Source organism: Pyxicephalus adspersus, chromosome 1, assembly GCF_032062135.1.
Source record: "Pyxicephalus adspersus chromosome 1, UCB_Pads_2.0, whole genome shotgun sequence".
Lineage (NCBI taxonomy): Eukaryota > Metazoa > Chordata > Amphibia > Anura > Pyxicephalidae > Pyxicephalus > Pyxicephalus adspersus.
In genome coordinates, this window is record NC_092858.1 from 11,442,106 (window position 1) to 11,456,056 (window position 13,951).

General features: G+C 37.5%; 1 protein-coding gene across 1 annotated transcript in view; it reads left to right on the top strand.

Moving 5' to 3' along the window:
* The window catches only part of TMEM135 (transmembrane protein 135), a 211,552-nt gene extending 197,937 nt beyond the window's left edge, over positions 1–13,615 (top strand). Inside the window, exons 8-15 of the mRNA XM_072402388.1 lie at positions 125–271; positions 2,998–3,067; positions 5,624–5,791; positions 7,114–7,177; positions 7,911–7,987; positions 9,673–9,771; positions 11,570–11,637; positions 12,192–13,615. Coding sequence (XP_072258489.1) covers positions 125–271; positions 2,998–3,067; positions 5,624–5,791; positions 7,114–7,177; positions 7,911–7,987; positions 9,673–9,771; positions 11,570–11,637; positions 12,192–12,324 — 826 coding nt within the window. The 3' untranslated portion in view covers positions 12,325–13,615. The remainder of the gene's footprint in view (positions 1–124; positions 272–2,997; positions 3,068–5,623; positions 5,792–7,113; positions 7,178–7,910; positions 7,988–9,672; positions 9,772–11,569; positions 11,638–12,191) is intronic.
* The last annotated feature ends 336 nt before the right edge of the window (positions 13,616–13,951 follow it).

A 13,951-nucleotide genomic window follows, 5' to 3' on the forward strand; every position in this document is an offset into this window, starting at 1 on the left:
CCTGTCTGTGCAAAATAGCTGGAAATGGTTTTCACTTCACTCTCATTTTAATGCAGGCTGATATCAGTGGAAAGGAGGGGAAGTGGTCATTATGCAGCTGATATTTTATTAATTTTATGACCAGGTTTATTGTGGGTAAGGAAGAGATTCCTGCACATTCACTTCTGCCTGAAGCCATGTATGCCAAAACTGTGAAGAAGAGCAATGACCAAGGAGAGAGATCCAAGCGGATCAACATATTTTCTTTAACAAAGAAACTTATGGACTCAGTGTAAGTAAAGCTATTTATCCCCATGATTTTGTTTAAACTTTAAAGAAACTTTAATCGTTTTTGGTCCTCACCATAGGGCAGCCTTTCTCAACCTTTTTAAAATAACTTTCTGGTGTTCAGGGAACCCCCTCTATAATTATTATATCCACAGCTCACAGTACAATGATGTTGTGAGAATGCCACTTACATTGCTGGCCATTGGGAAGCTGACACCCTTGCAGATAGCCAAAAAGATCATTGGTGTCATTTAAACTGACCTGAGAGGCACAAATTGCTTAAGGAACCCCCAGCAACCTCTGGAAGAACCCTAAGGTTCCACAGAGCTCTGGTTGAGAAACACTGCTAAAGGTTGGGAAAGGTTCAATAAAAAAGATTTCCCCACTCTTTCTCTTTACAGTTATATAGTGCTTATTACTTTCCCATGGGGAAAAGGGGGTGGAGGTGGCATTTGGGGCATCATCCACCTTGTGTAAACAACATCTGCTGCAAAGCTTTTACAAGGTCAGGACTGTGGAGGAGATGATGAATATAAATGGATTTGGGGGTTGTGTATTTTGGGTTGACTCTCTATCACTTTAACCTGCATGGGCCAAGTGACAGCTTTAACAGAATGACCTTACCATTTTAAGTGAAATACAGATTTGCTCAAGAAAAACATTCTAGAAATAGAGATCCTAAACTGCAGCCAAAATCTCTACTATAAATCATGTAAATGTTTCAAATCCAGAGAGAAAATGTCAGGAATCCACTTTCACAAGGATGAGTCTCTCTAATAAGCGTTGCACAACATGTTCGTATGCAGAACAAATACTCCAATCCCTTCCCTAAGCTCTGAAATATGTTTTTTATTTTGCTTGATAGTAGCTTTGTTACAGCGTTTAAGCAATATCTAGCCTGTCTCTGTTTTTCTGTCTGAGCTGTAATCTCTGATTTCAGGCTGGGATTTGGTGTAGCCGGCAAAAGGCCACTGTAAAGCCAGAAAAGAAAAAACACCACCATTTCCTAAAGTAACTCCTTTATCCTCAGACATTGTCCATGCTGATCACAAGTCTGAGATGTTTCCATGTTTAAAGGATCAGTGTAGTTTTATACTGAGATTCAGGGACATCTGTGACCAATGTTGTCACTAAACCACAGTTTGCCTCCTTTGGACATAATGAAACTCCTAAAGGAGTGGAAAATTTCCATTTGTGTGGATACTTTGATTATCCAGTCATGAACAAAGCATATTACTGTGAACTTTAAATGTTTTATTACATGAAGATGCCTTTTGTGTCAAAAAAATTTTACACAAGTTTTTGTGTGAAGATTTCCACTTACTTCTAAATCAGCCAAAGGTTAGTTTGTACCAACAAAAAAGTGTTAAGTGTAAAAAAAAAGTAACATTCACTTATTCTACTTTATACCATAGTTAAATTATTATTCGTTTTGGTGGGTAGAAAGCTCTCTGTATTCCCATCGTTTAGGGCATATCACCTCTATTCTAAATTGTATAGTTCTGTTTGATGATAAGTGATCTTTTAGGGACCATTCCTGTGTCTTTGCCAAATATCTTTCCTCATTCAGCTCTAATTGAATAGTAACCCCCCTCCTCCTGCCCTAGAAAAGGCAGATGAAAATTGCTAACAATAAATTAAGCTCTATATTTCATGCTGGCTTTCTAACTACCGTAAAGTCCAATATTTGTCAAAATCTCTATTTTTAGAATTGTCATATATAAATACATGAAACTATTTAAGAGAGATGTCTTTTTTGTAGCTAGCATAACCCTCCTTGAGATCAGAGCAGCTCCAATACATGGGAATGTACTTTTCTGACCTAAAAGAAAAAAATCTCCCTAGCCGCTATCTTTGCTCCTACAATCACCTACTTAATAACTCTTTCTAATATAACCCCTCTCATAACCTCATCACACGCACAGCTCCAACTCACTGGAATAGTTCTCCTTATCCCATTCCTCTTGCTTCTACTTTCTGCTCATTTAAAAGAGCCCTTAAAACTCATCTTTTCAAACTTGCCTACCCGTCTTGTTCTGTCTCTTAAACTCTCACTACTTCCCATCAATCCATATCCCCCTCCTGTTGTATGCTACTTCCCCCATCTCTTAGATTGTAAGCTCTTCTGGGCAGGGTCCTCCCCTCTTCCCGTGTCACTGTCTGTCTTTCATTTGCAACCCCTATTTAATGTACAGTGCTGCCTAATATGTTGGCACTATATGAATCCTGTTTATTAATAATAATAATAATAATAATAATAATAATAATAATAAGGTAATTAGGTGACAGGGTAAATAAGTTACTGGACTTCACCACGCAAAGCAGTGTCACCACAACGTTCACCTATTTGGGTTTGTCTCTGTAGTAGGGGTATTCTATATTCAATCCTAGCCTTGGTTAATCATGAGACTCCACTCAACATTACATTTTGCATTGCATTGTTTCTAGGGTCACTTTACTTTTTTTTGCAATGCAGAGAGACTTTAACAGATGAGTTTCCAGGTCAGTCTTTAGACACACGTATAATGAATGCTAAGTTATTTATAACGTTGCTGGAATGGGATCACACGCAAACCATTATTGCAGTTTATCTTGAAATTTGGTTCTAGCTATATATCACAGCGTTCTCCAATACTGGTCAAATCGTTTATGTTTATTTACTTGATATACACACTTACATTTTTATTTACATGTCACATTCTTCCGTGTGATTTATGGCTTTGTGTTTAGATGCAAACATGGGCCAAGGCACAGATGTTGCAAGCACTACGAAGACAATTGTATCTCTTACTGCATTAAGGTACGTTGACGACGTCCAAACATCTACGGGTTGAGAAGCAGTAATTGTAACAAGATGTGCAGGAACCCAGCCAGGGGTGGCAGGCGCGTTTCTTTGAAGACCTTTGTAAAATGAAATATATATTATAAATGAACAAGCAGACCTTTTATGTTCCTCATGTATTCTTAGCCAAGGATCTGGTCCAACAGCATAAACATTATCACTGTTAATTGAGATTAGCCATTTAATCAATCAAATTAGTTAGAATTGCCATTAACTTGACCTAGACAGTTGAACTCACTTACTGCTGTCTGCATTTAGCATATTTCTTTTTCTCAGCATGCTGGATGCCTTTATATTAAAAAAAGGTTTAATGCAAATAAATTGTAGTATTACAGTTAATTTAAACACACAATGTAATTGGATAATGTGAATTATTACAATAATGGATGTTAATTTTTATATGACCTTGTTCCTTTGCCCAGTAATTCCACTATAAAACCAAATATTTCTGTGGACACCTGACCATCACACCTTTATGAGCTTGCTGGACATTCTATTTCTCAAAACCATTGACATTTATAAGAGGTTGCCTCCACTTTTCTAGGAAGGCTTTCTACAACACGTTCCAGGGAACATCTGATTGCCTCAGGGAATTGTTTTCTTCCCCTTTTGGAGCAAATTGTACCAGGGTTTTTTTTTTGCTTTCCTCTGGATCAACTATGTCCATAGTGTTTTATATCTGGGATATGTTTATTTCTCTAGTGGTTGAACTTGATGGACTTTTGTCTTTTTTCAACCTGACTAACTATGTAACATTTTGGAGGGTCTGTGAAAATCTGTGTCCATTCATCCAAATGAGCAATTGTGAGATCCAGAATGAAAGTGGGACATGAAGACCTGGCTCATAGTTATTCCAGTTCATCCCAAAGGTCTAGAGCTCAAGTAAGGGCTCTTTTCAAACCACTACACTTCTTCCATACCAAACCAAAACTTTATGAACCTTGGGGCACAGTGATTCTGGAATGTAACCGTTACCCCAAGCCAGTTTAAAATAGCAAAGGAGTGTCCACATTTGATCCTTTAGTAGGTGTGATGAACGGGTGTCCATAGTAGGTGTGATGAACGGATGTCCATGTGCTTGTGGCTGTATAGTTTAGGTACTTTATGTACATTAGGGTAGTCATATATGCTCAATAATGCACAACCTTTGATTCATCCTCTCATATTTGCTCACTACATGTACAGGTTTTGCTTCTTTCGCCCATATTTGCCTATTAATAACACAGACTTTTCAGTGTTCCCAGACATTTTTTAAAGCTGGTTAGGAAGAAATTGTAGGCGAGTGTCAGACCCTGTATTGTGACCCAACTATTCAGTAACTAGCCAAAGACAGCCAAGTGGTTACTGCAAATTGCCGGGTGGTGTGCCCAGCTAAATGGGGCTGGGGAGAACACTGCTTTGTATCATACTGCATATATGCTCATTACATCCATCGGCTAAGATTTATACTTCATATATGCTCCTTTACATACATCGGCTCTGCTTCACCCTCACATATTTTTTGGTTTCATTGCAACAGCTCCCTTTTACTCTAACAGAAGGCAAGACATTTACACCAAAAACTAAACCACACATAATGCTTCAGCTCTGAGTCTTCCTCTTTTTATTGTTTATAGTCGGTGGGGCCTTTATCTAGGTGTCCATCACACTACCTATGTGACGTGGTTGACTGTCCTCAGCAGGCTTTCAACTTCATCCCTATTCAGATGTAGCATGAGGTTTTTTTTGCAGTAAGAGCAGGGAAAATGAGGATTAGTCCTTCACAAGAACTGTTTTTAGCAGATGTAGTTCTAAAACACCTGGCTTATTTTGTCATTTGTCACATCTGATAACATTTGTTCACCAAGGTTGCTAACTTAGCCATTACAATGTTTCAACTTCTGATAGGATAATATTATTATTCTGGATACAAAACCATGCATCTGGAGTATTATTGGCATGCATGCTTTTTTGCTGGATGGATGGTGGGACCAGGGTGAAGTGTGCATATCAAGCAGCCTTTGATTCACTGACCCAAGAAAAGGGTAGTAGTGAAATTACATTCACCTGATACCAATGACTCTAATCCAGTGCTTCTCCATAATACCTGCCTTGCATGCAGTGTGGGACTGACCTGGATTATAACATCACCTTGGTGGTTTGGAATTCCGTTTGTTTGCTTTGTTGTTCAGCTATCAAATCTCCTGAAGAAGCAGCTGCTGCGAAACGCATCAAGATGCACAGAGGATAACTTTGATAGTTTTTTTATTGTATATGTGCACACATTGTGAGGTAAAGTATGTGGTGGTCTTTTTATTGATTGTATGTTGTATATGTAACATTATATGATTTTATAAGTACATGTTTGAAATAAAATGGCATTTTTATTTTTTTTTTTTTTTATATATGGGTATGCTAGTAATTTCCCACTTGGGACCACGTTTGGGAAGCAGGACTATAATTTTCCGCTGGAGTATTCAGTTTTGCAGATTGTGTTTTCAAAGTAATTAATGTATAAACCATATTGTTTTCTAGGGGTTCATTAGAATGTTCAGTGTTGGCTATCTGATCCAGTGCTGCCTCCGGATCCCGTCCGCCTTCCGTGTTATGTTTACAAAACCCTCCAGATTACTCTCCCTGTTCTACAATAAGGAGAACTTCCAGCTGGGGGCTTTCCTGGGTTCCTTTGTCAGTATTTATAAGGTATGTAGGCTACAGATGTGCGCTGATGTTCTCTTTTATCACATTGTTGATTTAGCGCATGTTGGAGATCATCTGGTACATCAATGTGTTTTACATTTACATGATATCATACAAATGTACAGCATTAGGTGTGCTCACAGTATATAATGCAGCCTCAGCAGGTACAGGAATTGAGAACAGATGGATTGTAATAAATACAAAATTGTATATCAGGGCAAAACTGAAACACATTTGTGACCCATCTCTGCAATATACACACATTTCCCCATGTTTTACCTTTAAAGACCCTCCAAGTACAGGAAAATACCTGCTAATCTGCCAGAAATGCATTCCTATGTCCTGTTGTGTGCTGTCAATAGCATTTTGTGGAGTGGTTTTAGCTCTGCCCCAGTGTTTTCTGCTAAACTACACAAACCCACCCATTCCCATATCCACAACAAAAACACTAAACATTAGGTAGTCCCAAGATAAAAACCAGGATAGATAAATAGACTCCATATAAAAAAACAGGAAATGTGCACAGGAGAGCTCTGAATGTCTGACTTGATCAGCCGGTGTTTTATTTTTTGTTTGCAGCTATCAAACAAAATTTTTTGAAAGGGACAATATTTTAATAGACCAAAAAGCAGCACTTAAGGGCATTTCATTAGTAAAGTTTGCATATTCTTTAAAGGGACCCTGTCACTGTCTTAGTACGTACATTTTGTTTGCCATTATGTTTACCTAGGCAGTGACCATTGGCAGTAGGGACTCTCGAAGTCCCCTCTGCAATAATCCCTCCAACCTGCTGATCACTTCGGGTATCTGGCAAACAGCCGAGCTACACATGTGCAGAATCAGGTTTTAGTTGCCTAAATACCTGGGAAACCCAGCTTCCACTTCATATGCTGGGAATTAATGAATTTACCTCATCTCAGCCTAAGCAATCAAGATGTCTAAAGATCGTCTACAGGAAAAGAAGAAAAAAAATATGGCGAAACCCTGAAGGAAAGGGGACAGGTGAGTATTGCAAGTTTAATCAGACTATGGGAGAATAAAAAGGTCTCTTTTATTAACACAATGTACGGCTAATGATCAGTCAAATAATATAATACCAACAATATATTATAATAAAGCCTTTGTTAGCACCGGGGTCACCTTGCTTTGTGGCAGCTCCATCTGGAAGTTTGTCACTTTGTCAAGTTTAGATAGCCCTAACTTTGTATTTGTGTTCAGATTGATTTTTACATGTGTGGATGTTTGCAATATTACATTTATTTGGTGTGTTTGAAACAGGATATTGGTGTTTGTTAAATAGGTGTACAAATATTTTATTTGTTCAGGGCACAAGCTGCTTCCTGAGATGGGTGCGAAACTTAGATGATGAGCTTCACGCACTCATAGCTGGTAAGCAATGATTAATATGTAAAAGTGTTAATTATTTTTAAATATGTTTAATAATATGCTGAAAATCAAGTTCACAGTACTAACCTTTAAAAAAAAATCTGCATTTCCATCCATATTGCTTTTTTCTGTATCTCAATTCACAAAAATGATCCTAAAATATTACTAGCTTGTGATTAATGTTAAAGTAAGTATAAAATAAAACAAGAGTAGCCCCATAAATCACTACTGGTGCAGTTTTTTTATTCAGCACCCAGGATGGCTAAAGCTATCCACTGCATATATTGGTCCATTTCCTTTGGGAAAAACTTCCCTCATCTTCACCTCACCCCATCCAACTGCCCACATAATGCCATTGGCTACCAGGGGCACCTGGTATTGTAATGGAACAATAGTTAACTATCAGATTTTCATTATATATAATATTATGTATTATTTCTTGCTTTGTCTACCCTCAACTTGCTCAACCCCGTTATCTCTTTTTCTCTTTGTCTTTCTCTTTCCCGCTACCTCTCTCTCTCACACTGTCTGTCTGTCTCTCTCCCTCTCTCTCTCCCTCTACCTCCCTCTCTCCCCCCCTCTCTCTCTCCCTACCTCCCTCTCTCTCTCTCCCTCTGCCTCTCTCTCTTTCCCTCTCCCTCTCTCTCTTTCCCTCTCCCTCACTTTCTCACTCTCTCTCTTTCTTTCTCCATTACATGTCTTTAATCTGACATACAATACTTTTCTTTATTCTCAGGGTTCCTGGCAGGAATCTCCATGATGTTTTATAAAAGTACCACAATCTCTATGTACCTGGCATCCAAGCTGGTAGAGGTGAGCCTGCTAGTCACATAGCTAGGAATGGAGTGTAAGAAGTATTCAGAGACTGTAACATACGTACATAATATGTATATGTATTATATATGTAATATATGTGTGCAGTGTAACCCAGAATGGAGGGGAGGGTTTCAACATTGATAAAGTGTGATTTGTTTTATTGAGCCATAAAAAGTCAGCACATGTTCCCATCTAAGGATCATGGGGGAGGGATACATATCACAGGACTAAGGAAAAGATTTATTTTTTTATGATATTGTTATTTATAATAAGACTTTACCTTTTTTGGGATGTGAAAAAATATACTACTCCTGCGCCGGCAAAGATTTCCATTTGGCCCTTCAACTTGACGCACTTTTAATGTACATAATACTCCCATTTTAAATGATCTAACAGCAAGTTCTCCTATAGGAAGATTGTGTTACAGAATGCTGTGCTTTGCTTTCTAAGGTGTTAACTGTGGGTTGCACTTGAATTGCTATTGCTACACCATGAACAGATCCCCATAAAGCATCCTGTATTGGAAATCAAGCATTTGATTTCCAATCCCTTTCTGTCTTATGGTAATCTAAACAGGTGGAGTGAATCTTCTGAATTGGGAGACAGGCAGCAATAAAATCCCAGAGTACAGAAAAGAGATTTCCAAGCAACTTGTATAGAGTACAGAAAATTCTGAATTATTTTCAGTACAAAAAAGGCAATGTGTTTTAGGGGGTTCTGGAAGACGTTCTTTGCCTAGGCTTGAAACGAGATACAGAGAATGGAATGTTCCTAATGGGCAAACTGGGTATCATTCAGTAAGAACAAAAATATGTTTTACATTTTTCTCTTCAGCATTTCCCAAATGGGGAAGGTCCTTTAACCCTCAAAAACCATTGACTTTATCACTGAACAGAATCAAAATCTCTGAATTTTATACAACTTGTGAAACCCAATCATATTTGACTATACATACATACATACACCCTAACAAGGTAAAAATAAATCATTTGGAATGGGACTTTTTAGGTGGCTGTTCAATGAGAAAACTACTTAATTTGTTTAAAAGCAAATATTTATATACATTTTTATTGTTATTAGTACAAACGTTTATAGGTAAAACATTGCAAAATGTAAAAAGTGTTTACACAACACGTCATACAACTTTAATCAATAGTCTGTTGCTTCTATCCAACTTTCCTTTACTTTAACGGAGGTGCTTTAAAGTTGAGGCTAAACAAACAATAAGTCATAAAAAAACTGATATATCCTCTACAGTTTGTCCTTCTGATGAAGCCCTTGTGAAATGTGTCAAGGACGGTAGCATGGAAATTGTTTTGATTAACAAATGATCATTATGTACTCCAATAAGGAAATATAAACGCTGTTTTTATGTTTTGCACTGTTTTACCTTTTAACTTTTGTACTAATAACAATTCAAATGATATTTGCTTTTTTAAAAAAAAAAATATTAGCTTTCTGTCCTTTAAATTATTGTACCCTAAAAAGTGCCATTCCAATTGATCTTTTTTGAACTTGTTACAATGAGATAGGGATGTGGTGCCATTAATTATTTCAGCTCCTCCCAAGTAAAAAACTTTCTACTCTATACATACACCTTAAAATGCTTGCATGACTTGGTTGCTCCTTTCCAACAACAATAAATGCAGCTTTCAGAAATTTTTTTTTTTTTCTTCTTTTAGATAATGTACTTCAAAGGCATTGAAGCCGGGAGGTGTCCATACTTTCCCCATGCAGATAGTATCATCTATGCAGTGTCTACAGCTATCTGCTTCCATGCAGTAAGTACCTTAAGAGGAATCATAATTATTATGCATTCTATTATTTAATATTATCACACATGTATTTATAATATATAACTACACATAGACAGCCTTGTTGGCTTGTTTTATATTCCAAGGTTTTATCACCTTGGTAGTGCTGTACAGGAGTTGTGCTGAATCTCCCAGCAAAAGCTTGCTACTTGTCATACTGGCGTTAAGAGACTAAGGTAAAATCTAAAGCTCCATACAGATGTTTCTTGAAACAATCTTATGTGATCATTTCAGGTGAAATCAGAAGGAACAATTCTGCACAGACAGACTGCTCAGCAACCAGTGCTGATATGTTAGAGGAGGAGAGTGGGCAGGAGATGCCTGCTGCAGGGATAACAATATCTGTCATCAGGACTGGTTATTTAGTGATCACTAAACAATGTTGTGGGGTACCAGTGCATATCCTAGAGCAACCTTTTTAACATGGGAAACCCTTGAAAATACATTTAGGTCCTCAGGGAACCCTTGTTATAATTACTACACCTCACAGTATATTAGTGTGGTGGTCAGTGGGAAGAATGTGTATGTGACAGTTTATTGGTATCAGTTGTAACTGACCTGATTGCTCATGGCTCTAGGAACCCCTAGCTAATTCTGGAGGAGCTCTGATACAAACAACTGACTACAGTAACAAAAATGTAGTGTCTTAGCAGGGCTTTAGCTTTAGGTGACCCCATTTATCATTTTGCCTATCTGTAAGGGTGGCATTCTTCCCAATGTCCAGCTATGTAAGAGACGTTCTTCCCATTGACCATCACACTTATATACTGTGAGCTGTGAATATAGGAATTACAAGTGTTCCCTAACACCTGTAAGTTATTTCAAGGAGTTTCCCATGCTGAAAAGATTAAAAAAGGCTGACTAAATACTAGAGCCATACAAATATTATTATTAATAAACAGCGCCAACATATTATGCAGAACTGTACATTAAATAGGGGTTGCAAATTACAGACACGGGAGGAGAAGAGGACCCTGCCCAGAGGAGCTTACAATGTTTGTTACGTTTAAATTAACACATTTTGATTAATTTGCAAATCAAAAATGGGGGATCATTTTTGCACCCGGTACAGTAATGCAAACATGCTGGCATTCCACTTTACATTGCCTTGTCCTACCATGCGACTTGCCTCACAGTGCATTTTTCCTTTTGTCTGTATTTTTGACTTTATCCATCATGCTGTAATCAAATATAGCCTTACAGGGTATTGGTATGACCTGGAAAAAAATTAAAGCAACGGTATTTTGCCCTTACTTATGCATTGAACAATGTAACCCATGGGCCAATATAGCTGTAATGTGTCATATTTATAAAGTAAATAATTTTGTTCTTTAAATATTTTGCACAGTAGGCACATATGTTAAGTCATATTAAAAATTTCCAAATACAAAAAAAATTGACAATGAATTTCTGATGCCTGCAGATTGAGTCTAAGGGCCTGATTTATTAAAGTTCTCCAAGGCTGGGGAAGAAACACTTTCATCAGTGAAGCTGGGTGATCCAACAAACCTGGAATGGATTTCCAAAGTCATTTGTAATTTGCTAGCAAACATTTTCTAGGTTTACTAGATCACCCATCTTCACTAGTCAAAGTGTATCCTCTCCAGCCTTGGAGAACTTTAATATATCAAGCCCTAAAAGTTCACTGATATAACAAGGTCCTGGTGCACCATCTAGTGGTCAAATTAAAGATGACATGTATTCATTTCTGTATATGTATAAGTAGCAGATGGCATGTATTCTTATTTACTATTTTTTTATTTAGGCTGTTATGGAAGTTCACAATTTAAGACCTTCTTATTGGAAGTTTCTTTTGAGACTAACAAAGGGCAGGTAAGTGTTTTTTTATGTAAGACTAGTACTGAATATATATATTGTTAATAAAAATTCACCTTGTTGTGCAGATCATTTATGGAACCAAAGTTCATCCAAAGGGATCAGATCTATGAATGATTATTTATCATTACATGTATGGCCAACCCTACTTTCCTGGAGTGCTGCTGAAGGCTTCTTTCACTGCTGGCCACAGATCTAAAAGTTTCGGTAATTTGCCGAGTCATCTCAAATAAATGTGGACATTAGAGTTCAGAATGACTGCATCTCTGAGATTATGTGACCAGATATCTAGGTTGGACAGCATTGAGCTAGGGGCAGCATTTTCTCCAGGAAAGTCAAGTATTTCAGCACTTGTAGAAGTCTTTATCCACAAAAGGCAAACTTTATACACAGTTTTCACTTGTGTAAAAGTAAACTTTAAATTGCAATGTGTGTTACTATATATATATATATATATATATATATATATCATCCTATACTGGTAATATACTATATACAATATAATTCTGTTACCATGACCTAACACGCTTATTCTGAATTTCTCTTGTTAGATTTATGGTAATGAACCGGAAAGCCTTGGATGTTTTCGGTTCTGAAGCCTCCAAGAACTTCAACAACTTCATCCCAAAACTGGACCCAAGATTTACCGTCGTAAAGCCAGAATTACCGATACAATTTTCTTGAAACTTTGGGGTTTTTCTTCTTTCCCAGGATAAAATGTGAAAATCAAGAGTCCCGATTACAAGGGGTATTGACCGAATAGAGAATGTGAAGGGCTTGTAAGCTCCTGTTCAGTATTAACTAATTTTAGCTGACCAGTACAAAGATAAGTTAATTCTCAGTGAAGATTTTTTTTTTTTGGTAGATTAAAAGGTAATCTTGATAAAGATCCAAGACAGTGGACAAAAGAAAATCTCTGTCATCCTTTCATCATCAGGCAAACAAATTATTCCAAAAAAAGCAGATTCTTTCAGATAATGACCTGTAAATAATTTAGATATTCCTGTAGCCTTGATCGCATTTAAAATGAACTAACACCACATTTTGTATTCCTCTGTGTACGATATGAAGCAAAACTTCTAGAGGTCTAGGGAACATGTGCCTTTTGGTTATCTACCCCTGTTTTGTGGACCAGTTTTTACCACGTCATGTCATTTTAGTATCTGGCGAGTCTGTAGGCTGACACGGGTGGTAGAGTTGTGTTTTTAATTTTTTTTTTTGTTGTGGAAAGCTCAGGTTTAGAGGGTTTTGCTAGGGATTCTAAACTTCTGTTTAAGATCCGATAACAGTCTGAAAAGGTGTACAGTGGGCAAGAAGCTTCATAATAACGAGTCATAAACTGTTATAAATCTCTCAATCCATTTGCCTTGAAAAGGAGTAGCATGCAACACAAAGAGCCTTTTGGGGGCTCAAAATGATGCATTTAAATCCACTGCTTAATATTTCAATAAAAATCTAATTGGATTTCAGGATTTATCCTCAAAGTCCATAATTAGGATAACTTTCTGATGCGTCATATTCATACCTTTCATTCACAGGCTTTAGTACTTGCACAAGGTGATCAGTGATTGGAGTGCACTTCTTTAGTAGGCTGGTATACATAAAGAATCTTCTTGTTTCGTTAATCAGACAATTAGGAAAAACAGCCAACACACTTTGGAGTTTGGAGCACCCAGTTCTTTAGGGTTCTGGGTAAAAAGTACTGTATAGACAGATTGAGCTTGTCTCCAAATTGGCACCTTGGCTTCCCAAAGCCTGACATGGAATCTGATTCCTTACAAACACCCTAACCCCCTGAAACCTGTTGAATTCCTTTTGGTTTGACTGAGCAAAACATGGATTCCATATGTATACAAACTTCATGACTTCTTACCCACTCTGTACTCATTTATGTGGTTTATTTTGGAATCTATATATGAATGTGTCACAATGAATGTCATTCCATCTAATATTAAACCATTTATTGGCTCCATGACTAGGACAAGATTTCTGCACTAATGTTCCTATCTCTGGCCCTTTTTTGTGGTGTGGCCGGGGCTTACACTCACTAGTGAAAATTTCATCCACACGTTTTGTGGAAAATGTAGTCTCTCCTTTGTGGACAAGCAGAAGTCTCATCGTACTTTATTGGACAGTGTTCTTCCCAGAATTTTTTAAAGCTAGGTAGGCAGAAGACGTAGGTGGGTGGTTGCCCCTGTATTGTGACTCAACTTTTCAGTGATCATTGAAAAAGCGGTTGCTGAAAAGTGCCGAGTGGTGCGCCCAGCTAAAAGGAGCAGGAGTTAGTGAGCCTCCAAGATGCAAAGGACAG